Source organism: Nicotiana tabacum, chromosome 7 (genome assembly GCF_000715075.1).
Source record: "Nicotiana tabacum cultivar K326 chromosome 7, ASM71507v2, whole genome shotgun sequence".
Taxonomy (NCBI): Eukaryota; Viridiplantae; Streptophyta; class Magnoliopsida; order Solanales; family Solanaceae; genus Nicotiana; species Nicotiana tabacum.
The window spans coordinates 31,369,866-31,397,696 of NC_134086.1; the positions used below are offsets into that span (position 1 = coordinate 31,369,866).

The 27,831-nt window shown below is 41.5% G+C and overlaps 2 protein-coding genes across 2 annotated transcripts; both read right to left on the bottom strand.

Annotated features, from left to right (window-relative positions):
- Nucleotides 1-3,364: 3,364 nt before the first annotated feature.
- On the bottom strand, nucleotides 3,365-3,796 carry LOC107786268 (uncharacterized). Its single transcript, XM_016607714.1, has one exon. The coding sequence runs from the start codon at nucleotides 3,794-3,796 to the stop codon at nucleotides 3,365-3,367; it is 432 nt and encodes a 143-aa protein (XP_016463200.1).
- A 549-nt stretch (nucleotides 3,797-4,345) lies between these two features.
- LOC142162037 (uncharacterized) lies at nucleotides 4,346-4,774 on the bottom strand. Its single transcript, XM_075218339.1, has one exon. It carries the CDS (start codon nucleotides 4,772-4,774, stop codon nucleotides 4,346-4,348), a length of 429 nt encoding a protein of 142 aa, XP_075074440.1.
- Between the last annotated feature and the right edge of the window lie 23,057 nt (nucleotides 4,775-27,831).

Consider the following 27,831-nt stretch of genomic DNA (forward strand, 5'->3'; position numbering starts at 1 on the left):
AAAGCCCAAGTGAAAACAATCGAAAAATACCAAAAAATCCCGAAATTAGCAAAACCCGAGCCCCGAGCCCACTTCTCGAAACTTAGAAATTTTCACATCAAAGGGTTTTTTTATCTCCCCACGAGTTCATACACACCAAAAGTTCTCAAATCCGACCCCAAATGGTCCTCCAAATCCCCAAATCAAACGTCCGAAATTCCAAGCCCTGGTTCTTCCATTTTTATGATTACTAGGTGGATTTCACAATAGATTCGAGTTTTAGGTCCGAAATTCTTACCTCCAAACGTTTCTCCTTGAATCCCTCTTCAATTTCCTTCAAAAAGACAAACTATGGAGTAAATGAGCTCCAAAATCGCGGATGAAATGAATTAAAACATTCTGCCCAGGCCTGCTTTTCCTTCATCGCGATCGCGGCACTTCCCTCGCGATCGCAAAGAACAAATTTTAACCTCCCCAAAATTACACTACGCGAACGCGACCTCACCTACGTGAACACGAAGCACTAATAACCTTCAGCCCATCTTCCTCTACGCGATCGTGAGTGCCTTCACGCGAACGCATTGCACAGCTTCCCAGCCTTCCGCGAACGCGAAAACTCTCACACGAACGCAAAGGCTTAATTCTGGCCTTCCTAAAATCCTTCTACGCGATCGCGATACACCCTATGTGATCGCGAAGGGTAGTTCTCTGCAACACCTGATCCGATTTTTCTACAACTCCCAAACTCCAAAAATGACCCGAATGACCATCCGAAACTCACTCGAGGCCCCCGGGACCTCAACCAAAGGCACCAACACATCCTAAAACCTTATTCAAACTTTATCCAATCATCAAAACACCTCAAACAACATCAAATTACCCAAAACACATCGAATTTAAACCTAAGTTTCTAAAAATCTTCCTAAATATGCTTTCGATCAAAAAGCCAACCTAACCACGTCCGAATGACCTGAAATTTTGCACACACATCCCAAATGACATAACCAAGCTATTGCAACTCTCAGAATTCCATTATGACCCCCGGATCAAAATCTCACCTACCAACCGGAAATCGTCAAAATATCAACTTCGCCAATTCAAGCCTAATTCTACTCCAGACCTCCAAAACCCATTCAAATCACACTCCTAAGCCATAAATTACCTCCCAAAGCTAACCAAACCATCGGAACTCACATCCGATCTCTCTAACACATAAGTTAACATCCAGTTGACTTTTCCAACTTAAACCTTCTTAAAAGAGACTAAGTGTCTCATTTCTTACCAAATCCTCTCCGAACTCAAACTGATCAATCCGATCACATAAAATACGAATAATGAAGTAGAAATGGGGAAACCGGAGCGGTAACTCATCAGATGACTGGCTGGGTCGTCACATGCAAGCAACCATGCCATGATCTTCTTCTTTGACTTGGCATTCTGTGTAGCAAGGGAGTCCACCCAAGCTCCCAAATCAGTGACTAAAGTACGCATACCTGCCATCTCATGTTCTAAAGTACCAATTCTTGTTTCCCATCCACTACCTGAAGGTTTCCATCCCCTGCTCATGCGGTGGAGAAGCAACAACATCCTCACTATGAACCTTAGTTACCTTGTCGGCCTCATCAGATTCCTCACTATCTGCCTTAGAAGCCCTAGAAGGTTCCTTCCCAATTACAACTTTATCAGCCCTAAATTTCTGTTCGCGCTTGACTTTCCCATCAGTGGCCCTATTTTCCAGCACACGTACCTCACGGCATAACCGCATGACTAGTGACGGGAAAAAGAACCCATACATCTACATAGGACACCTAATTGTTATCTCATTCTGAATGACTTTAGGAACGTCAAAATCGTAGTTATTGACAAAGCACCAAATCAGAGCAGCCCGGGGACCATTCACCTTAGTAGTCTATCCCAATGGCATGAGGCGGTTATTGATTATGTAGAGACAGTATTTCCCTTTAAAAGTGAGCGAAGCCGAGTGAAATTTGTGCCCCTCCTTCAGCAACACTACAGTATTCCCAAACACAAATGGTTGCAAAGAACAGGTGCCATAGGTATGGTTTCCCGCTGTGCATGACGTAATAGTCACATGTATCAGGGTCTTCCACATATTCCGGCAAGTGATAGGCCCTTTGGATGGCCTCATTGGAGAAATCCACACTCTTCTTCCAGACGGTACATACATGGTCCTCATGTTCCGGGCAGTTCACATAGAACTCCTTAATAACCATCAAATTTGCTTCGTCGAGTTCTTCAAAAAACACCCCCAGTCTTTGCCTGACCAATTCCGTATACACTCTAGGACAGTCGTTTTGGAGAGGTGCAATATCTATTCCTCTTTTCGATATGCACTTTTTGCTTGCTTTGTTATTAAATTGTTGTTGGGATTCACATGAGACAAACTTATTCTGATTATAAGGACGAGCAGATGTAGAAGCTCGCGACCGGGACGTGCCTGCTTGACCACGTTTGGAGGCACTGGCAGTTTTTCTTTTCTTTGAGAGCGTCATCATATCTGTAACAAAACTCTGACTATTAGCTAATGAATCACTTATCAAACCAAGAAAGGCTACTTAGACTTTACCCTCACACGTGGTCACAAAATTACACCCTCAATCTCATTGTGGCATTTACACAAACACTTAACATGTACAGCTGACACTAACCTCCCACAATGCAATTTTAGCCTTAACCAGACTAATGATACACCAATTTCACTCCTAGAAACTATATGGTCAGTCTCCATTGTGCACTCAACCTCCACCCAACATGAAAAGGAGACCAAACAAAAAAGAAAGAAACAAAAAATTTCTACAACCAAACTAACAAAAAAATAGAAAACAAGGAAAAAACATCTCACATACCTGAGGAGTCTTTGAGAAAGAGTGCTTTGGAGGAAGGGGAAGGGAGAAGAGTAGGGGAGAGGGGGTGGGCGAGTTAGGTTTTCACTTAAGAGAATAGGGAAAAGGGTAAAATATAGAAGGGGGATTGAGGGGTGTTCAATATTAACTGAAATTAAAAGAGAATTACTTACCTATGCGCGGTCGGGTGCATAGTTGGGTCAACCCGTGCGGGGTCAAGTGCGCTATCAACCCTTCAAGTGCGTGGGCGCACACATACCACATAGTCTGACGTTGTCTTTTGCGTGACTATATGCGTGAGGTACCCCCAGGTGCACAGTCGCACACGGATACACTCACAAGGGGCCTTTAGACACCTTGGTTCCGATCATCCTCAACATATACCTTCCTACACCTACATAGTCATAAAATACACTAATTTCTATCTACTCTATGCTATAAACAAAAGTGAAAATTAAGCTAGTAGAAGAGTTAGAGGTAGTTATGAGTTATAATCGTCAGCTTGACTCAACCGGGCATCCTCAACTGATTTTGATTCTCGAGAATTGCTGAGCAAATCCTTTAGCAAAACACGATTTTAGCATGTGCCCATTCACTTTGAATCTTTCCATTCCATCTATGTTTTGAATCTCAATTTCCCCATATGGTGGTACATGTTTCACCACATACGGTCCCGTCCATCTAGTCTTAAATTTTCTGGGGAACAATCTGAGTCTACTATTATACGGTAAGACTCTGTCCCCTTCATGAAACTTCTTTGGGTTAATCAGATGATCATGCCACCTTTTAGTCTTTTCCTTGAAAATCCGCGCATTTTTATACGCATCCAGTCTAAACTCCTCCAATGTATTCATCTGCTTCAACCTGTGTTCACTTGCAAGAGTAAGATCCAGATTAAGCATCTTAATTTCCCAATAAGCTTTATGTTCTATCTCAACAGGTAGGTGATACATTTCTATACACTAGTTTGAATAGTGAAGTCCCTGTGGTTGTTTTGAATGCAGTTCTATACACCCATAGAGCTTCCTCCAACTTTACAAACCAATCCTTACGAGAAGCACTAACCGTCTTTTCAAGAATTCGTTTAAGTTCACAGTGAGTCACTTCTACTTGCCCACTAGTTTGGGCATGGTACGAGGTTCTTGTTTTGTATGTGACCCCATAATTGGACAGCAGTGCAGCAAATTGCTTGTTCACAAAGTGTGACCTATTGTCACTAATAATCACTCGAGGCATCCCAAAATGGGTAAAGATGTTCTTCTATATGAACTCACACACCACCCGAGCATCATTGGTCCTAGTAGGGATTGCTTCGGCCCACTTGGAGACGTAGTCAATGGCTACTAGGATATACTCATAAAAATGTGACAATGGGAACGGACCATGAAGTCAATGCCCCAAAGGTAAAAAAATTCACATACCAGAATGGAGTTGAGTGGCATTTCGTCCCTCTTGCTAATATTACCTTCCATATGACACTTGTCATATGCAGCTACATACACTCATGTGTCTTTGTTCAAAGTAGGCCAATAGAAACCGACTTCCATAACATTTGCTGTAGTGCGATTTCCACCATAGTGTCCTCCAGTTAATCCATCATGGCAATGAGACAGAATGCTTGCCATCTCTCCCTCAGGCACACATCTTCGAATTACACCATCTACACACAGTTTAAACAAGAAAGGGTCATTCCAAAAGTAACATTTTACCTCACTTTGCAGCTTCTTTTTCTGCTCATAAGTCAAGTCGTATGGCACCCACCCATTAGCCAAAAAGTTGGCTATGTCGGCAAACCATGGCGGTCTATCAGAGACTGTTGCAATGGAAAAACTCTGCTCATCTGAGAACTCTACCCGAATGTCCACCACTTCAATAGGTGGTTTCTCCAATCGTGACAGGTCGTTAGCCACTTGATTTTTTGTGCCCTTCATGTCTTTGATTTCTAGATAAAATTCTTGCAACAACAATACCTACCATATCAGACGTGGTTTGGACTTTCTCTAACTCAACAAATATTTCAGTGCTGAGTGATCAGTATGCACTATTACCTTGCTTCCTACCAAATATAATCTAAACTTGTAAAAAGCAAAGACTATTGCAAAGAACTCCTTCTCCGTGGTAGCATAGTTCACCTGAGCATCATTTAAGGTCCAACTTGCATAGAAAATAGGTCGGAACAGTTTATCTCTCCTCTGCCCCAGCACTGCTCCTATTGCCACATCACTAGTGTCGCACATTATCTCAAAAGGCTTACTCCAGTTAGGAGTCGCCATTATGTGGGCACTCACTAGCTTTTTCTTGAATATAAATTTCATATCAAATACAAATTTCACATCCTTGGCAAGTAATGCAATTAAGGGCTTTGTAATGCTGAAAAAATTCTTGATGAACCTTCTATAGAAATCGACATGCCCCAAAAAACTTCTGATTCTCTTCACTGAAGTCGGTGGTTGGAGCTTCACTATCACATATACTTTAGGTTTGTCGACCTCAATACCTTCAGCTGTGACTTTATGGCCTAGGACTATCCCCTCCTTAACCATGAAGTAAAACTTTTCCTAGTTGAGTACTAGGTGAGTGTCCTCATATCGTTTCAGAACAAGTTCGAGGTTCCTCAAGCAATCTTTAAAGTCATCTCCAAATAGAGTAAAGTCATCCATGAACACTTCCAGACACTTCCTATTCAAATTTGAAAATATTGACATCAAGCATCTCTGGAAAGTAGCTGGTGCATTGCATAGTCCGAAAGGCATTTTTTGGTATACAAAAAATTCCGGACGGGCATGTAAAGGTGGTTTTCGAAACATCTTTGGGAGCAATGGGTATTTGATTGTAACCTGAATATCCATCTAAGAAGCAGTAACATCCCCGCCCCGCCACCTTCTCTAACATTTGATCAATGAAAGGAACAGGGAAGTGATCCTTCCTTGTTGCATCATTTAATCTCCGGTAATCTATGCACATCCTCCATCCAGTATCTGTTATGGTAGGAATTAGCTCGTTGTCCTTGTTTTTTACCACTGCCATGCCCCATTTTTCTGGCACAACCTATACGAGGCTAATCCATTGATTGTCAGAGATTGAATACCTGCATCCAGCAATTTGAGTATCTCTTTTTGCACCACCTCCTCAAGGTTTTTTGTTCAATTTGCACTGGGGCTGCACCACCGGTTTACTCCCTTCTTCTAACAGGATCTTGTGCATGGAGATTGCGGGACTGATCCACTAAATATCGGCTATACTCCAACCGATTGCCTTTTATGCTTTCGTAGTAACTCCACAAGCACATGTTCTTGTTCACCTATCAAATCAGCAGCAACACTCACGGAAAAATTGTTAGTCTCCAAAAAATCATATTTCAAATGTGTCGGGAGTACTTTCAATTCTAGCTTCGACTTGATCTTTTCTTTCTCAATATCTTCTTCGTCTACCACCCAATTCTCATCTTCCAAACCCTTAACTTCCTTCTTGATCTCAAGATCTTCATCCTCTATTGTGCTTGATTCTCTAATGCATCTTTCTATTGAATCACTTACCAACTTATCCAACTTGTGTTGTTCAGCTAACTCTCCCACCACATCTAGTATGAGACAAGCATAGGCATATGCCTCATCACATAGGTATTTCATCATTCTCTTTATTTGAAACATCACTTTTTCTCTCCCACTCGTAGAATGAGTTGCCCCTCATATATATCAAGAATAGTCCGGCCAGTGCAGAGGAATGGTGTAACGACCCAGCCGGTTGTTTTGAGAATTTAAGCTCCGTTTAGCTGCGTAAGGTCTTGAACAACTTCATAATATGTGTATCGACTTACGTGCATGGTTGAATTCAGTTAATGGATGATTTAAAGTCAAATTGGAAGAAGGAAACTAGTTTTGAAAGTTTAAACGGTGAGAATTTGACCGGAATTGGACTTTTGAGTAAACGGTCCCGGAATGGGTTTTGGGTGATACAACTTTGTATGGTGATTTTGGACTTAGGCGTGCATCCGGAATCGGATTTGGAGGTCCGTAGGGTAATTTGAGGCATTTCAGCGAAAGTTGGAAAAGTTGAAGTTTGGGAAATGGAGAAGTTTGACTCATAGTTGACTTTTGTGATATTGGGGTCAGAATGCGATTCTGAGAGTTGGAACAGCTCCGTTATGACATTTTGGACTTGTCTGCAAAATTTGGCGTCATTCCGGGTTGATTTGATCAGTTTCGGCACAAGTTTTCAAAGATGGAAGATTTGGAAGTTCATAGTTCGATTCATGGTGCGATTCGTCGTTTTAGCATTATTTGATATGATTTGAGAACTCAAGTGAGTCCATATTAGGTTATATCACTTGTTTGTGTGTTTAGACGGGGTCCCGGGGGTTTCGGGTGGGCTACGGGTCATTTTTCCAATTTTTGGAACTGCTGTTTTCTGCTTCTGGTACCCTCCTTCGCGATCGCGAACCGCCTTTCGCGTTCGTGATGCTTTGTTTCTGATCACCACTAAATCCTTCTTCGCGTTCGCGTTCATTACTCCGCATTCGCGAAGTCCTGCATTTTCTTTCTTCGTGTTCGCGTCACCTTGTTCGCGTTCGCGTAGCTCAGTTCATGGACCACCAGATTTTCCTTCTTCGCAATCGCACAAGTTTGTACGTGATCGCGTAGCACTGATTCAGGTCAGTGGCCTTACTCTTCGAGATCGCATCTCCTTTTCCGCGATCGCGATGCACAAATTTTTGGGCAAACAGAATATATCCCAAAATAGAGGGTTAGTGTTATTTACCTAGAATCTAACATATCTAACAAATTTTATTCATATCTTGACTTGTGGAGCTCGGTTTTGAGCGATTCTTTGAGGGTTTTTTCACACAAATCGATTGGGTAAGTGTTCTTCACCTAGAATCTAACATATTACATGATTTTATCTTTATTTTTATCTTTTAATTTTTGTTTTGAGTTGAGGAAAATGTTGGTTTGAAAGAAAATTTCTAAAATGAAAATTCGTGATTTGAGGGACCAAATGGTATCGGAATTTGATAAATCTTGTATCGTTGAACTCGTATCGGAATGGGTATTCGGTTTTTTTGTAAAATTTGTCAGGTTCCGAGGGCAGGCCCGGGGGTCAACTTTTGGACCAATTTTTGGATTTTGTTAAAAATTGAGACTTTATGATCCAGAATAGTTTCTCATGTGTTTTATTTGTTGTCTAAAGTTAATTTGGTTAGATTTGAGCCGTCTGGAGGTATTTTCACCTGAGAAGTGCATTTTAGAGTGTTGGTTTGTCGTCTTTGAGGTAAGTATCTTGCCTAACCTTGTGTAGGGGACTTCCCCTTAGGATTTGAATCTGCTATGTTGATTGTAGTTCATGTACGTGAGGTGACGAGTGCGTGCTCGGACTAATTTGTGGAAAGTTGGCCTTTTAGGGTTCTTAGGTCCTTATATTCACTGAGTATGAAGTTGTTCTTGATAGTATTGAATTCCCTATTTACTAGTCTCACCTCTACATGCTTTAATTGGAATTAATTGCTTTATGATTCATTCTTATTGCCTAATTGACTCTTATTTTGCTTAACTGAAATTTTTTACCTCTTTTATTGTCATGCTATCTTTTATAACTGCTTGTCTTTTTTGGAAATCATTATTATCTCTTTTGTAATTGCTTAATCTTAATTGAGGTAATAATTATCTTCCCGCTGCTCATCCTTACTTGAAATTGTTGTATATTCTTTGTAATTTGTCCAACCTTAAAAGAAGTTTAGATATCCTATATTTAGTTGACATTTCCTTATTTGGAATTATTTGATTCGTGTTAGCTTCCTTGTTGTTGAACTACATATTGTGGGATTATTGCTTCATATTATTTTCTCCTTTGTTGAGCTGTTCTTATTACGTTTAGTATTCTCTATTGTGGTTATTCCTTGTGAGCTAGTTTTACTATCTCCTTGTGATCGAAAATTATTGAGTTGATTTACTTATCGCATTCTTGTATATATTGTCATTATTGTTGTTGTACTTATTGTGGTGGTGCATGAGGTTTCTGCCATGTGGTTGTTGATATTGTGATGCACGAGGTTTCTACCGTGATGTTGTTGTTGTGGGGTTGCACGAGGTTTCTGTTGTGCTATTGCTACTATTGATATATTGCACATGCGGAGTGACAAGGCGAGGTATGTATATATGCTTATATGTGGGATGCACATGTGGAGAGACAAGGTTGGAACATTATGATGCATGTGTGGCGAAACAAGGGGGCATTCACTATATTATTGTTGCACACGTGGCGAAACAAGGTGGGCTATGTCAGGGATTGATGGTGATGATTTGTGATGGCCTAGGGGCATTCTTACTATTTGATATTGTGTTGTGGTACAATTACTGTATGATTTTTATCTCGTGGAAGTTGTGAGAAAATTTCTTATGTGTTGGTCCTTCTTTTCCTTATGCTTATTAGCTGGTAAGAACTATATTAAAGCATTTGCACAAGCATACATGTCGTTGAGCACTCCCATTTGATATGAAGTTCTCCTGATATTGCTGAGTATAGATGTACACCCTCGTTTACTTGTCATATATGTGAGAGTAGCTCTATTTAGCAAGTGAGTTGTCAGTGTAACCATGAGGTGTGATGAGGGTACAGGATGACAAGTATTAGGGTTCAGGTTTTGAGACCCGTGAGTTGCAATTTGTCCGAGATTCGGTATTTCATGGAGTTTGTTGGATAAGACCTAATGTGAACACCATCGTTGTGATTGTTGTATTGTTAGCCTTATTGTGTAGTCTATATATATATATATATACACATATACACATCATGTTTCGTAATTCCTATGCTTATAATTGTACAGTTTATTAGGCCGGTAGGTGTCTTGACTGTTCCTCGTCACTACTCCATCGAGGTTAGTCTTGATACTTACTAGGCACCACCGTGGTATGCTCATGCTACTCTTCTGCACATTTTTGTTGTGCAGATTCCAGGTATCGATCATTAGTAGTTGTGTGGAGCATTACTGAGGAGACTCGAGGTAGACCTGCTGCTGCGTTCGCAAGCTTCGGAGTCACCTTCTTACTTGTATTCAACTGTATTCACTCTTTTCCAAACAGTTTATATAGAAGTGGTAGTTAACTCTGTAGAGCTTATGACTTGTACTACCGGATTTTGGGAATATGTTCATTGTATACAGGATTCATTCCAGAAGAATTTTAAGATGTTGTTTGTTATTGTTGTTCTTTTGTAAATGTTAGGCTTACCTAGTCCTTAAGACTAGGTGCCGTCATGAAACCCAACGGAGGGGAAATTGGGTCGTGACAAATGGTCTCCCCAGGATTAGAGGTACCTCTTTATTCCTTCCATATCTACCACGATGAAGTCTACTAGGAAAACAAAATTGTCCACCCTCACCAGAATATCTTCAATTATGCCCTCCAGTATGATTGTGGTTTGATCAGCCAGTTGCAAGGATACCGGCATAGATTTGATCACTCCTAGCTATCCTTCCAATTTGTTCAACACCAATAATGGCATCAAGTTAATGGATGCACCTGCATCGCACAAAGCTTTGTCAAAAAATTTTCTACCCAACGAGTAGGGTATAGTGAGACTACCGGGATTTCTACACTTCTTAGGAATCTTGTTTTGTAAAATGGCACTGCAGTGGCCATTGAGTTTGACCACTTTCGTTTCCTCGAGCTTCCTTTTGCTTGAAAGGAGCCTTTAGGAATTTTGCATAGGTTGGCATTTGTGTGAGCATCTCCATGAACGGAATGTTCACATACAACTATTTTAGCATCTCCAAGAATTTTCCAAAGCATTTGTCTAACTTCTCCCACTTCATCTTTTGAAAAAAAGTTAACAATGGCATGTGCTTGCTTTCCTCAACTGCACTGCTCACCTTCTGCTTATCAACCTCCTTGCTGCCAATATCTTCCTTGGGCAAAGATTCACCAATTTTCTATTCTTTTGCTACCTTGGTTGAGTTGATCTCCTTCTCATCCCTTGGTTTTGAATTGGGATCTGCTAATATTTTCCCACTCCTGAGAGACACGGGCTTGTTCGTTTCCTTTGGATTCTTTTCAGTGTTTGCCTGTCAAAGTCCCTGGTACCCTTTCTAACAACAATGATGCAAACCTCCCCATTTGTCTTTCTAGATTCTGGATGGTTGTGTCGTGCTCCCAGATAGCGGTCCCTTGAATCTCAGGTGTCTCATCGGATCTATTTTTTAAATGCCTTCATTAGATCTTCTAAACTTGAGTTGTTAGGCTATGGAGGTTGGTATGGTTGCCTATGTTGAGTTTGGAAACCAGGAGGTCCTTGCACTTGTGCTCTGAGATTTTGCTGTTGCCATGAATTCAAACTACCAGTTGAAGAATTCCATGAGAACCCTGGATGTCTCTGTCCCATAGAATTGAAATTACCACCTCTTTGGTAACTGCCTTGACTTTTTCTTCTGTGGTGAATGTTTGGCACTCATGAGCCGGGTGTCCCAATCCATAGACGTCACATATCACATGTGGTTGATTTTGCACCTGAACCATCATTAGTTGCTTGATATCCTTAGCCATAGCTGCAATATGGGCCTACATTGCTACTGACGATTCTACTTGGTACACGCCTGCTGATCTTCATGGTGTGTGGACCATTGTTCTGCATCTTCAGATAGTTAATTCAGAAGTGTGACGATCTCTTCTGTAGTTTTCTTTATCGGAGGACCTGCAACTACACTATTAAGAAATCTCCTTGATGACGTTTAACCCATCCCAGAAGTCCTGGAGTTGCATCAATTGCTCAATTCCATTGTGAGGGCACCTCCGTAATAGCTCCTTAAATATTTCCCATGCCTCAAACACTATCTCCCCTTCACCTTGGCTGAAATTGTGAATCTCTTTCCTTATCTACCCAGTCTCAACAGCCGAGAAATATTTTCTAAGAACTTGGTAGTCATCTACTCCCACGTACGGATTGAACCCGTGGGTAGACTTCTTATCTACTACTTTGCATCATCCTTGGGTGAGAATGGAAATGCTTTGAGGTAGATGGCATCATGTGATGCTCCATTGTAGCGGAATGTGTTCATAATTTCATCAAAGTCCATCAGATGGTTGATGGGATCTTCATTGGGTTTGCCCCTAAATATGCAATTGTTCTGAATGGTCTGGATGACTCCCTATTTGAGTTCAAAATTATTGGCATCAATGGGTGGGGGCCTCACACCAGACTATTGCTAGTTGTACACTGGTCTGGCATAATCTCCTAGTGACCTCCTCAGCCTAGGAGCTGCATTTCCAAATTCATCTTCGATCATGTTTCGGTTGGGATTGAACCTTCGCTCCCCGTCGACCGTTTCATCCACAATTATGCGGTCTGCTTTAGCTGCTAACTGTGCTTCCTGTTGGCTGTTGCTGAGTTGCCTCTCTTGCAGCTAGGTTAACATCCTCTTTATTGTTCACCATTGTATTTTGAGTCGAAGTCTGACCCAAAAACAATCTGTTCGTTCCTTTCTCCCTTCTCAACTGCCGCAGGTGCTTGTCTAATTCTGGATCGTATGGCACCAATTCCTCAGAAGAGGATCGAGTCATACACCGCTGAACTTAACCTGTTGCTTGCACATAGATAAGAAGAGCGTAAAAAGGAAAATAAAATAAAATTGTTCCTGAATTCGCACCGAAAGTTAAGTCAAACACTATTAATCGCCAATCCCCGGCAACGACGCCAAAATTTAACGAGCGCAAAATTGGTGTATAAAACTGAGGCTCGCTAGTCAAAGGTAGTATAGTATTAAATTGTCTCCATAGGGATTGGTTTAAATAGTATTCTAATAAATCTTCAGCTCAACATTACCAGGATAATAAACCTTTGATTTATGTTATTATCGACTACTAATAAAACTAAGATTATCTATTGTAAGAAACTAATGGAAATTTAATGACTACGTAGCAACGATTGAATATCAAGGTGAGAAGTAAGGGCTAGACAAGATAAGTGATCAACTATTATTCCGGGTACTCTGTGTTAAGTTCACTCTTAACTTCTATTGACTCCTTCGATTTCAACAGATGATTAGGCTACCTTAGGAATTCAAATTCTTCTTTCGAATAAATGAGAGTTCCCATAACCAACCTAATAATAGGTCTTATGAACATATGCACAAATACAGTGAATGAATGATCTTCCGAAGAACGCCTCTCGATAATTCTTCTAAACTGGGTTAATTGATAACTCTCTAAGCTCTTTCGATTACTTATGAGAGGCATAAAACCAACCCAAATAATATGACACAATGCGAATTGCAGCAACACTTTTCTTTCGATTAAAGTTAATCCACAATTAGCCTTTCAATTCAATTAATAACTCATTCAGTGAATTTGAGTAATTAACAGAGAGTAAAAACCCATAACAATACTCAAATCACAACATCCATCAATAACCCTAAAAAGGATTACTCCATATTGGAGAGTTATTCATCAAAAGAGTATTAGAAGAACAAGAAGACATTAATATTCCCAAAAATCCAACAAACTTCCGTTTTGTATGAATTGGATAAAGTATTTCGTGTCTCCGTAGTTCCCTTCCCTTTTTCTCTCCAAAAGTTCCTCCAAAATCTGAGAGCCTTTCTATTTAGACAAGTGTGATGACCTTTTCACTTGATTTATAATTAAATTCTGTGTTCTGAGGACTTAAAAATCTCTTTTTGTCTTACCTCAATTTGCGTGCACATTCCGGACGCGTTTCCTGAGAGATTTTATGTGAAAACTAAGTAAAAAAAGGAAATTGGCTTTTAAAATTGATTAAAGTTGACTTTGGTCAACATTCTTGGTAAACGGACCCGGACCCATGATCCGACGGTGTTGATACCCAATTTTTCTCTATATATTTTCAAGATGCAAAATAACTTCAAAATAGCATATGTATGCATATATAAGCATGTCCAAGTGTTTCATTATTTTTCCATAATTTTTAAAGGTTTAAATTGATTTATTTTCTCCTTTTTTATCTATAAAATCTCAATAATTATTTCCAAAATTATTATTTTGATAATTAATCTATTGGATTTTCATGTTTATGCCAAAATATGGCTAATGTAATTTTTACATATTTTTATAATTTTATTTAGTATTTTAAAGGTAAATTGCATATAATTGCAATATTAGCCCTTTTTAAGGTTTAAATAGGTTTTATATTCATACAATTGGGTCCTGTATTTTTAAATTTTTAATTATATGTTATAAATCATGTTAGCCCTTTTAATTTATTTTTCAGAAACTATTTACTATTTTGATAAATTAAAAAGGGAAAAAGTGGCTATTTAAATTTTAGCCCAAATTGGCTTTTAAATCTAACCCAAATCAAACCCAATTCCCCGGCCCAATTTCTAATTAAATCTGACCCTAACCCTTTTTAACCCTACCCAATCCCGGATCCCCACCTTCCCCACTTAATCTAGGTCGTTGATCATTCAGATCAACGCCCACTATTCCACCTGCCTAAAATAAACCTAAATGACCCCCTTAACCTAATTCATTTCTACCAACTCGCAATAGTCGCCGCCATGTCTCCTGGTTAACCTAATCCCTCCCCTATCAAACCCTCTCTGAAACCTAAGGCTAACCCCAGTCGCCGCCACCCAAATCCACCCTAAACCCCTTCAATCCTCACTCAATCCATGGACTCTCATGGCCGTTTAAGATGTATACCGGTCTCCCATGTCTCCTGGTTACCTATTTTCGTGATTTCATGGAAAGATATCGAAGAGATCTAGTCCAGACATTGCAAACATCTATCCATGGCCTTTATCCGGCCATCCATGGTCGTTCGAGTCGGATCCATGGCTTTTCCGGCTAGATAGGTAACTTTTCGAAGTCTTTCACATTTTCCTGGGTTCTCCGAAACCCTAACTTTAAAGGCTTTCCGATTTTCTTTTAGATCTATCTTAGATTTGTGTATGTTATGAACCTCTTAACTGTTTTCCTTAAAGGTTTTCCGATTTTTCAAAAGTGACTTTTCGTCTTCAACGATTAGGGTTTTTCTTAACCTCTTTCAAAAGATCTTTTCTCCAATTTTTAGTGTTGTTTTATGATTTTACTATGTTCAAACGATTTGTTTATGCTTTTCTTCTACCTGACTCAACATGTTGAAAGCCCTAAATATTTTTGGTTTTATCCAAGGTTCTTGAAACCATCTTTTATTTTGTATACGTGTTTTGACTGAGTTCTTTGTGTTTAAACTTTTTTCTTTGTTTAACTTGACTGATTCTGAGTTCTTACCCTTTTAACTCAGCTCTGTTAAAACATTAGTTTCTTGAAGTTTTCCTCACTTGTTAATGCGAGTTTTTTAAAAGATCTCCTTTACCTGTTGCTATGTGTTAGACTGTTTCCTTCATTTTTGGTTCTATGTGACTACTTGACTTTGTTGACTACTATGCTTCGAGTAGGTTCTTTTACTGCTAAGCCCTAGCCTACTCCTGTTACTGCTGTATGTTTGTGTACATCTAGTTGTTTCTTTTGTCAATACGGTTGGCCTTGCATGTTCATTCTTCTCTATTTATATGGTGAAGTGCAGAGTCATGACTCTTTCTTGACTGATCTTGATTTCCTCAAGTTACGAATGATTGCAAATATTTTCTTATAAACCCCTGGTTTCACTCGTTTTATTTAAATTGATTGATTCCCTTCCTTTGCTGTGTTGTTTTACCCCTGCTGAATCCTTTCCCAAAATTAAGTATATTTTGTACTTAGACTCAATTATTTACTCTATACTTTTACTATCCCCTATATGGTCAGAAATTAATCTTTCTCAAATTGATTTTCTTTCCTTAATTACCCCTGTTAGTATCCGTTTGAGCAATAATTCCTTGATTAAAGGGAATATTTGTATTAATTGATTCTGACTGTGATTACTTCCATATTTGTGTCAAACCTTTACTTGTTACCTTATTTTTCTACTCGTTTTAAAGGCTATAAATACCGTAATGCTTTCATTAACAAGACACGAACAACTGAGTTCAAAACACACACTTATTCACTAAAAACTCTCTCTTTATCTACTGATACTTTTGCTACTGCTTTGTCTAGCCGGCTGAAAGCCAAGGCTAGACTGCGGAATCCTACTTTCTTTACCTTTCTGCACTTTGCTTTCTCCGCTGGTATGTCTTAGTTTAATGTTAAAGCTTCAACAACAACATGCTTCTTTGATTGTTTCAGTTTCTCTCATTCTTGTCTACTTCTGCTTGTGATTCTGTTATGAAACCTGCAGTCAAGTTACATTACCAGCATGCTATAATGTCTCCCTCCCCCTTTAGATTAATGCACTCCCCTATGTGTATTTCAAGGCATACTCTGTCAGTCACTTATTGTGTACTTGCCATCCCAAGTCCTTATCCCTTCAATGTGCTTATGTTCTTTCTGACTAGCCTGTGATCATGCCAGTATCAGCTATTGTTGTGCATACCCAACTAGTCCTAAGACCCTTGATGGGGTTATGTGTTTACAGTCAAATGTCTGTGTGTCCTAAATCCCTTGATCCCCCTATATGACTACTGATTCTATGCGTGACCCCATTTTGGGAGTTTTGAGTTTTCTTTACTACTACAACTGATTTTAATCATCTCTGTTACTGATTACTTTCAAAAATGGACTATCAGTCCAACTTTTAAACAAATCCCTTTCAACATGTGTTTTGCACTTCCACTATACTCTTAGAAACTAGGTTCTACCCCTTTTGTGTGAGCCTTGTCTTGGGACCCTTGAGTTCCCTCTGAACTTGGACACATAAGAGCTGGCCCTTCCACACTACACTCACTCTCTTGGTTATGCAGCCTGGGTGTGAGCACTGCCTCGGATCCTATGAGATCCTTAGGGAACTCTGACACACCCAGATATGAGCAAGGCTTTGGAACAATATTGACATTGAAGTGGTTTATTACATAACTCAGAGAGGAAGTCAGGATAAGGCTTCCTATGGTTGTAACTTCTTATTTTTGCACTTCTTTTGTAATTCAATCGTCTGGTCTATAATAATTTGTAACAAGTATAGGGTTGGCTAGTGAAAAGGGATGGGAAATATGCATGCCTTAGATATCAAAAGGGTAGAAAACATGTTATTAGGTTATATTCCTACTTATGCAATAGAAACCATGCTTAGGACTCATTTTATACATTAGAGATCATGTTCCCTAGGACTTACACTTACTGTTTTCAGCATGTCCATTTCACTATCATATCACTTAGAAAATCTTGCGTTAAATGTGTTAATAACCGATGTTTTTTGCGTTCATGTTCCTACTGCCATACACACTTAGATATCTTGTTTTAGGCTAAACAACACTAACAAACATATCATCTCTGTATATTCTGGAAATCATGTTTTAAACGCTGTAATATTTGTGCATATAGAAATCCTGCTTAGGATTCTGCATATACATCATTCTGCATCTCTGTACATTAGATACCATGTCGTTAGGATTTCATTTATATCCGCTTAAGCATGCTTAGGTTAACTGCGAATGCATAAAAGGAATAAAACATTTTTACTCAGTTTTTTTACAAGCAACTGGCCATAATTCTATGTGTTGATGTCACGACCCAAACCCGGACCCGGTTATGATGGCGCCTCTCGTGAAGACAAGGCCATCCGACACTTCCTATTTTCCAATTTATTAACAGTTAAGCATTTAGAAACTGTCGAAACATGAATAAATAATCCAAAGTAGCAGATAATATCATAAATACGCGGAAGAACAACCTAACATAGCCCTAACCGGGGTGTCACTAGTCATGAGAATCTATAAGTCATAATACAAATTCGCTAAGTCTATAAACTAGTACAACTATCTAAAAGGAGATAGATGTGATAAAGATGGAGAAACACGGGACTGCGGACGTCAATTAGCTACCTCGTGAACTCCGAATATCCGCCTAAAGCTGGAAGGATCAGCACTCGGGAGCGGAACCAGCTATGCCTGAATCTGCACACAGGGTGCAGGGAGTAAAATGAGTACTCCAACTCAGTGCGTAACAAATGTAAATAAAGACTAAAAGCAAGAAATCACGTAAGGCACAAAGCATTCCATAATGAAGCAGTAAAACCATTTTAAATCAGCAAATCAGTGAAAGATAGGTAAAATCCTTTAACTCAACGTAGTTTCATGAAAAAGCCTTTTTCAATAATTAAGCAGGTGATTGACAGTCAATTATGAAAAGTAAACACATAAAGGCTCGCCCCTCGGGCACAATATCAACAAATCCACCCCTCGGGCAACATCTCATAACAGTACCAGCTCATCGGGCTCAAATCACATATCAAAATACTAGCCCCTTGGGCTCAATCTCACCTCACAATGGGTACCCCCGCTCACTGGGGTTGTACAGACTCTTGGAGGGGCCCCTTAAGGCCCAAGTGCAATATCAAGCCACCTCGTGGCATCATCACTAGGCCCTCGGCCTCATATCAATCAAGCCACCTCGTGGCGTACATATCTCAAGCCCTCGGCCTCAAATCAATATCAGTGTTTCCTCACAATATAGGCCTTTGGCCTTACTCAGTCAAAAAATCCTCACAAGCCCCTTGGCCAATAGTTAAACCGTGTTTCTCAGCCCAAACATCATTTAAAATATCATTTAAGTCTTAAAACTGAGTAAACATGGCTGAGTATGAAAAACAGTGGAAAATAACATGACTAAGTTCAAGTATAAAGTCAAAACAGTGAGGAAATATAAAAATAAAAACCCTGAAGTGTTCAAATAGTTCGCACTAGGCCCAAATATGGCATTCAACCCAAATAATAATGATAGCAAATAGTTTTCAATCAAATACGCGGTAAAATCATCAATCGGCACATACCAAGTCACAATCCCCAATAGGGCACGACCCCACACTCGTCATCGAGTGTGTGCCTCACCTCAATATAGTACTACGATGTGCAATCCGGTGTTTCAAACCCTCAGAACATCATTTACAATCATTGCTCATCTCGAACCGATCAAATCTCTAGCTCGCGACGCCCTTGCCCCTCATATCAGCCTCCACTCGCATCGAATCTAATCCAAAATCAGAACGAGAATGTTAAAATAGGCTAAGGGAACGAAGCCCAAGCGAAAATAATCAAAATACTACACAAATCCCAAAATTACCAAAACCCGACCCCCGAGCCCACGTCTTGGAATTCAATAATTTTTGCATCAATAGATTCCTTATCTCCCCATGAGTTCATACATATCAAAAGTTCACAAATCCGACCCCAAATGATCCTTCAAATCCTCAATTAAAGGTCTAAGTTTCCAAGCCCTATTTCTTCAATTTTTGGTTTAATTTCCATGATTTTCTAGGTGGAATTCACATAATAAGCGAGTTTTAAGTCCAAGAATCTTACCTCCAAGTAATTCCCCTTAAATCCCTCTTCAATCTCCTTCAAAAAGCTCCAAAAACGACCAACTATGGAGGAAATAAGCCCCAAAATTGTGGACAAGGCGAGCTTAAAAATCTTCTGCCTAGGCATTAATTCCTTCTTCGCGAACGAGGTCAAACCTTGTGTTCGCGAAGCACAGAAATTCCGCTGACCAAAACTCTCCTTTGCGAATGCGACCCTACCATCGCGAACGCGATGCTTCAACCTCTCAAACCTACGCGAACGCGACAATGCCTCTCGCGAACGCGATGCATATTAACACGACCCTTCGCGAATGCGAAGGCCAAATGTGATGCCTCCCTTCCTGACCCTTCGCGAAAACGAGGGTCCACTCACGAACGCAAAGACCAAAATACCTGCAACTACTGGAACTCAAAATCTGCAACTTTCTTAACTTCAAAATGATCCGTTCAACACCTCGAAACTCACCCGAGGCCCCCAGGACCTCAACCAAAGGCACTAAAATAACCCAAAACCTTATTCAAACTTGTACCAACCTTCAAAACACCTCAAACAACATCAAATCAACCAAAAGACATCGGATTCAAGTCAAACTTTCTAAAATCTTCCGAATTCCGCTTTTGATCAAAAACCCAACCAAACCACGTCCGAATGACCTGAAAGTTTGCACACACATCCCAAATGACACAATGGAACTACTGCAACTCTCGGAATTCCATTCTGACCCCTATATCAAAATCTCGCTACCAACCGGATATTGCCAAAATATCAACTTCGCCAATTCAAGCCTAAATCTACTCCAGACCTTCAAAACCTATTCTGATCGCACTCTTAAGTCCCAAATCACCTCCCGAAGCTAAACGAACCACCAGAACTCACATCCGAGCCTTCTAACACAGAAGTCAACATCCGGTTGACTTTTCCAACTTAAACTTCCTTAAAAGAGACTAAGTGTCTCAAATCTTACTAAAATCATTCCGGATTCGATCCGACCAACCTGATACCACAAAATACAGATGAACAAAGCATAAAGAAGTAGAAATGGGGGAAATGGAGCGGTAACTCATGAGACGACTGGCCGGGTCGTCACATTCTCCCCAACTTAAACAAACATTCGTCCTCGAACGAGTCAAGAAACATACTTAAAGCCTTAAATAGGTGAGGATATCTACTCTGCATCTCCCGCTCGGTCTCCCAAGTAGCCTCCTCCATGGGCCGACCTCTCCACTGCACTTTTACTGAAGCTATATTGTTTGACCTCAACTTCCGAACCTGATGACCCAAAATAGCTACTGGCTCCAAATCATAGGTCAAATCATCATCCAACCGAACCGTGCTGAAATCCAGAACATGAGACGGATCCCTAATATACTTCCGAAGCATAGAAACATGAAATACCGGATGCACACTCGACAAGCTGGGTGGCAAAGTAAGCTCATAAGCCACCTCCCCAATCCTCCGAAGCACCTTAAAAGGTCCAATGAACCGCGGACTCAATTTCTCTTTCTTCCCAAATCTCATAACACCCTTCATGGGTGAAACCTTCAACAGAACCTTCTCACCCACCATGTAAGACACATCTCCAACCTTCCTTTCAGCATAACCCTTTTGCCTCGATTGCGACAGATGGAGCCTCTCCTGAATCACCTTCACCTTTTCTAAGGCATTCTGCACCAAGTTTCTCCCCAATTGCCTAGCCTCTCCGGACTCGAACCAACCAACTGGAGATCTACACCGCCTCCCATACAAAGCCTCATATGGAGCCATCTGAATACTCGACTAGTAGCTATTGTTATATGCAAACTCTATGAGCTGTAGAAACTGATCCCATGACCCTCCAAAATCAATGACACAAGCACGCAACATGTCTTCCAATATCTGAATAGTGCGCTCGGATTGCCCGTCCGACTGAGGGTGAAAAGTTGTGCTCAACTCAACCTGATTACCCAACTCTCACTACACTGACCTCCAAAACTGCAAAGTAAACTAAGTGCCCCTATTTGAAATGATGGAAACTGGGACACCATGCAAATGAACAATATCCCGGATATAGATCTTTGCCAACCACTCTGAAAAATAGGTAGTACACACAGGAATGAAGTGCACGAACTTGGTCAGCCGATCCATAATCACCCAAATAGCATCGAACTTTCTCAAAGTCCGTGGAAGTCCAACAACAAAGTCCATAGTGATCCTCTCCCACTTCCACTCAGGAATATCCATCCGCTGAAGTAAGCCACCCGGTCTCTGATGCTCATATTTTACTTGTTGACAATTGAGACACCGAGCTACAAATCCCACAATGTCTTTCTTCATTCTCTGCCACCAATAGTGCTATCTCAGATCCTGATACATCTTTGCGACACCAGGATGAATGGAATACCACGAGCTATGGGCCTCCTCAAGGATCAACTCCCGAAGCCCATCCACATTGGGCACACATATTCGGCCCTGTATCCTCAACACCCCATCATCTCCAATGGTCACATCTCTAGCATCACCATGTTGAACTTTGTCCTTAAGGACAAGCAAGTGTAGATCATCATACTGGCGCTCTCTGATGCGATCATATAAGGAAGACCGAGAAACCACACAATCCAATACCCGACCGGGCTCCGAAATATCTAACCTCACAAACCGATTGGCCAAGGCCTGAACATCAACTGCAAGAGGTCTCTCCCCAACTAGAATATATGACAAACTCCCCATACTCACTGCCTTTCATCTCAAGGCATGGCCACCACATTGGCCTTTCCTGAATGGTACAATATAGTGATATCATAATCTTTAAGGAACTCCAACCATTTACGTTGTCTCAAATTAAGATCCTTTTGCTTGAACAAATGCTGAAGACTGTGATGATCAGTGAACACTTCACAAGATAAGCCATACAAGTAATACCTCCAAATCTTCAATGCGTGAACTATGGCAGCCAACTCCAAATCATGAACGAGGTAGTTCTTCTCATGGGGCTTCAACTGACGAGAAGCATAAGCAATAAATCTACCATCCTGCATCAATACACAACCAATGCCAACTCTCGAAGCATCACAATACATGGTATATGAAACTGAAGCTGATGGCAAAACTAACATTAAAGCTGTGGTCAAAGCTGTCTTGAGCTTCTGAAAGCTCTCCTCTCACTCGTCCGACCATACAAATGAAGCACCTTTTTGAGTCAACTTGGTCAAGGGCGATGTGATAGATGAGAATCCCTGAACAAAACAACGATAATAACCCGCCAAACTAAGAAAGCTATGAATCTCCATGGCTGAGGATGGTCTGGGCCAACTCTGTACCGCCTCTATCTTCTTCGGATCAACCTGAATACCCTCGCTGGACACCACATGCCCCAAGAAAGCCACTGAACTGAGCCAAAACTCACACTTGGAGAATTCTGCATAAAGCTTCTCCTCCCTCAATCTCTGCAACACAACTCTTAAATGCTCCGCGTGCTCCGTCTGACTACGCGAATATACCAGAATATCATCAATGAAAACTATGACAAACGAGTCAAGATAAGGCCGGAACACAATGTTCATCAAATGTATGAACGTTGCTGGGGCATTGTCAGCCCAAAAGACATCACCAAGAACTCATAATGACCATATCGGGTCCTGAAAGATGTCTTAAGAATATCCGAGTCCCTGATCTTCAACTGGCGATAACTTGAATAGAGATCAATCTTGGAGAACACTCTCGCTCTCTGAAGCTGGTCGAATAAATCATCAATGCGAGGCAAAAGATACTTGTTCTTAATTGTTACTTGTTCAATTGCCTGTAATCAATGCATATCCTCATTATGCCATCCTGCTTCTTCACAAATAGAACCGGCGCACCCCAAGGTGACACACTAGGCCGAATGAGCCCTTTATCAAGGAGTTCTTGAAGCTGCTCCTTTAATTCCTTCAACTCCGTTAGTGCCATATGATATGGCAGAATAGAAATGGGCTGAGTGCCCGGCACCAGGTCAATACCGAAATCAATATCCCTATCCGATGGCATGCCCGACAGGTCTATAGGAAACACATCGGGATAATCCCTCACAACTGGAACAAAATCAATATTGGGAATCTCAGCACCGACATCCCTCACAAAGGCTAGATACGAAAGACAACACTTCCCACCAATACACTGGGCTTTCAAGAATGAGATCACTCTACTAGGAACATAATCAATCACACCTCGCTACTCAATCCGTGGCACACCCGGTATAGCCAATGTGACTGTCTTAGCATGACAGTCCAGAATAGCATGACACGGAGATAGCCAATCCATGCCCAAAATGACATCGAAATCCACCATACACAATAATAAAAGATCCACACTGGTCTCCAGACCCCCAATAGTCACCACACACGAAACACACGGTCTACAACAACAGTATTGCCCACCGGGGTAGATATATGAATAGGTGAAGTACGAAACACGGGGCATACCCAAATAACAAGCAAAATATGATGACAAATAAGAAAAGGTGGAACTAGGATCAAATAATACAGAGGCATCTCTGTGGCAGACTGAAACAATACTCGTAATAACAACATCTGAAGCAATAGCATCGGGTCTATCTGAAAGTGCATAAAAATGGGCCTGACCGCCACCTGATCAACCTCCCCCTCTGGGGCGACCCCTAGCTGACTGACCTCCACCCCTAGCTGGCTGGGCGGGTGGTGGTGAAGTAACTGGCGCTGAAGCCCATGACTGACCCCTCTGCTAAGATGAACTCGCAAGATGATGAGGTCACTGCCTCCACATATGACCCATCTCACCACACTCATAACAACTCCCAAGTGGTGGGTTAGGGGACTTAAGGGAACCCCTCGCACCGGAGTGACTAGCAGATGCAATCAACATAGAAGAGCCCTTAACTGATTGAGCACGGGATGAACTCTGATCTGGAAGGGCACTAAGTGATGACTGGCCCCGATGAGAACTGTGAGAACCATGACCTGATGACACCCCACGATAACCTAGGCGAGCTGGCTGAGCATGCCTGAATGGACGGCCTCTGCCGTGCTGAAACTGACATCTCGAAGGAGTACCACTATAACTACCAGATCCTCAAGGCCTCTTGGTCTCCCTCTCCTTTCGCTCATGGAAACGAACAAACTCAATCTCACGGGCAACATCCACAACTTCCTCGAAAGTAGCACTAATTACCATCTCCCTGGTCATGAGAATACGAAGTTGATAAGTGAGGCCATCAATAAACCTCCTAATTCTCTCTCTATCTGTCAGAACTATCCAAATAGTATGAAGAGCTAACTCGGATAACCTCAGCTCGCACTGCGTCGCAGTCATATCTCCCTGATGCAGCCATTCAAACTCCCTACGCAGCTCCTCTCTACGGGACTGCAGCACGTACTTCTCTAGAAAGAGAACAGAGAATTGCTGCCAGGTAAGGGGCGCTACACCAACAGGCCTATACCTCTCAAAAGCCTCCCACCAAGTAAAGGCAGCTCCCGAAAACTGATAAGTAGTGAAAGCGACCCCGCTAGTCTCCAAAATACCCGATGTACGAAGAATCCTTTGGCACTTATCTAAGAAACCCTGGGCATCCTCACCCTCTGCACCACTGAAGGTCGGAGGCTACAGTCTACCAAACCTCTCCAACCTATGCTACTCATCCTCTGGCATAGTAGGAACTACATAGTCCTGGGCAGTTGCAGCCGGCTGGGCTGGATATGCCCCCAGCGTCTGAAGTCCTTGCATGACCTGCTCAGGTGTGCGAGCGGCGGGAGTCTGATTGCCTCCCCCGGCCTGAGAAGTAGATGTGGCTGTAGTGGTAGAAATCACCTGAGATAGGCCAGTGCAAGCTGATAAGATCCGATCCAAGGCCTCCTGAAGACCCAAAATCACAATGGGCACAGCTGGTGCCTGAGCTGGTGCTGCTGGAGCGTCTATAATTGGGACCTGATCCTGAACTGGGGCAGTTGGTGGATCTGCAGGTGCTACCCTAGCTGCTCTGCCCCTACCATGACTACGACTGCATCCTCATCCTCTGGTGGCCACAACCGGTGGTACTGGTGGTTGTCCACCCTGGCCGGTCGCGCGTGTACTCACCATCTGTGGGAGAATAGAACAACAGAAGTTTAGTACTCGGATCAACAAATTCTCACGACAAGAATTTCAAGAATATGAAGTTTTTCCTAAAGGTTCTACAGCCTCTCGAGGATAAATGCAGACGTATCTGTAACGATCCGCGAGACTCTACTAAACATGCTCATGACTCGTAAGACCTATGTAAACTAGGCTTTGATACCTACTTGCCACGACCGTAACCCGGACCCGGTCATGATGGCGCCTCTCGTGAAGACAAGGCCAGCCGACACTTCCCATTTTCCAATTTATTAACAGTTAAGCATTTAGAAATAGTCAAAACATGAAGAAATAATCCAAAGTAGCAGATAATATCATAAATACATGGAAGAACAACCCAACACAGCCCAAACCGGGGTATCACTAGTCATGAGCATCTATAAGTCATAATACAAATCCGCTAAGTCTATAAACTAGTACAACTATCTGAAAGGAGATAGAGGTGATAAAGATAGAGAAACATGGGACTGCGGACGTCAAGCAGCTACCTCGTAAACTCCGAATGTCCGCCTGAAGCTAGAAGGATCAACACTCGGAAGCGGAACCAGCTACGCCTAAATCTGCACAAGGTGCAAGGAGTAAAGTCAGTAATCCAACTCAGTGAGTAACAAATGTAAATAAAGACTGAAAGCAAGAAATCACGTAAGGCCCAAAGCATTCCATAATGAAGCAATAAAACCATTTTAAATCAGTAAATCAGTGAAAGATAGGTAAAATCCTTTAACTCAACGTAGTTTCATGAAAAAGCCTTTTTCAATAATTAAGTAGGTGATTGACAGTCAATTATGAAAAGTAAACACATAAAGGCTCGCCCCTCGGGCACAGTATCAACAAAATCCACCCCTCAAGCAACATCTCAAAACAGTACCAGCCCCTCGGTCTCAAATCACAGATCACAATACCAGCCCCTCGGGCTCAATGTCATATCACAATGGGTACCCGCGCTCATTGGGGGTGTACAGACTCCTGGAGGGGCCCGTTACGGCCCAAGCGCAATATCCAGCCACCTCGTGGCATCATCAATAGACCATCGGCCTCATATCAATCAAGCCACCTCGTGGCGTACATATCTTAGGCCCTCGGCCTCAAATCATTCTCAGTGTTTTCTCACAACATAGGCCCTCGGCCTTACTGAGTCAAAAAATCCTCACAAGCCACTCGGACAATAGTAAAATAGTGTTTCTCAGCCCAAACATCATTTAAAATATAATTTAAGTCTTAAAACTGAGTAAACATGGCTGAGTATGAAAACAGTGGAAAATAACATGACTGAGTTCAAGTATAAAATCAAAACAGTGAGGAAATATCAATAAAAGCCCCGAAGGGTTCAAATTATTGGCACAAGGCCCAAATATGACATTCAACCCAAATAATAATGATAGCAAATAGTTTTCCATCAAATACGCGGTAAAATCATCAATCGGGACAGACCAAGTCACAATCCCCAATAGTGCGCGACCCCGCACTCATCATAGAGCGTGTGCCTCATCTCAATATAGAACTACGATGTGCAATCCGGGGTTTCAAACCCTCAGAACATCAGTTATAATCATTACTCATCTCGAACCGGTCAAATCTCTAGCTCGTGACGCCCTTGCCACGCGAATCGGCCTCCACTCGCGTCGAATCAATCCAAAACCAGAATGAGGACATTAAAATAGGCTAAGGGAACGAAGCCCAAGCAAAAATAATCAAAATACTACACAAATCCCGAAATTACCAAAACCTGACCCCCTGGCCCACGTCTCGGAAGTCAATAATTTTTGCATCAATAGATTCCTTATCTCCCCACGAGTTCATATATATCAAAAGTTCTCAAATCCGACCCCAAATGGTCCTTCAAATCCTCAATTAAAGGTCTAAGTTTCCAAGCCCTAGTTCTTCAATTTTTGGCTTAATTTCCATGATTTTCTAGGTGGAATTCACATAAGGATCGAGTTTTAAGTCCAAGAATCTTACCTCCAAGTGATTCCACTTAAATCCCATCTTCTATCTCCTTGAAAAAGCTCCAAAAACGACCAACTATGGAGGAAATAAGCCCCAAAATTGCGGACAAGATAAGCTTAAAAACCTTCTGCCCAGGCATAATTTCCTTCTTCACGAACACAGTCAAAGCCTCGCATTCGTGAAGCACAAAAATGCCGTTGACCAAAACTCTCCTTCAGGAACGCGACAATGCCTCTCGCGAACGCGATGCATACTAACCCAGCCCTTCGCGAACGCGGGACTCCCCTTCGTGAACGCGAAGGCCAAACCTGACGCCTCCCTTCCTGACCCTTCGGAAACGCGAGGGTCCACTCACGAACGCGAAGACCAAAATACTTGCAACTGTTGGAACTCAAAATCTGCAACTTTCTTAACTTCAAAATGATCCGTTCAACCCCTCGAAACTCACCCGAGGTCCCCGGGACCTCAACCAAAGGCACAAACATAAGCCAAAACCTTATTCAAACTTGTACCAACCTTCAAAACACCTCAAACAACATCAATCAACCGAAACAAATCAGATTCAAACCAAACTTTCTAAAATTTTCTAAATTCCGCTTTTGATCA

Excerpts from the sequence above, each read along its gene's own strand:
- LOC142162037 (XM_075218339.1), bottom strand. The coding sequence starts at position 4,774 with ATGAAGGGCACAAAAAATCAAGTGGCTAACGACCTGTCACGATTGGAG.
- LOC107786268 (XM_016607714.1), bottom strand. The coding sequence starts at position 3,796 with ATGTATCACCTACCTGTTGAGATAGAACATAAAGCTTATTGGGAAATT.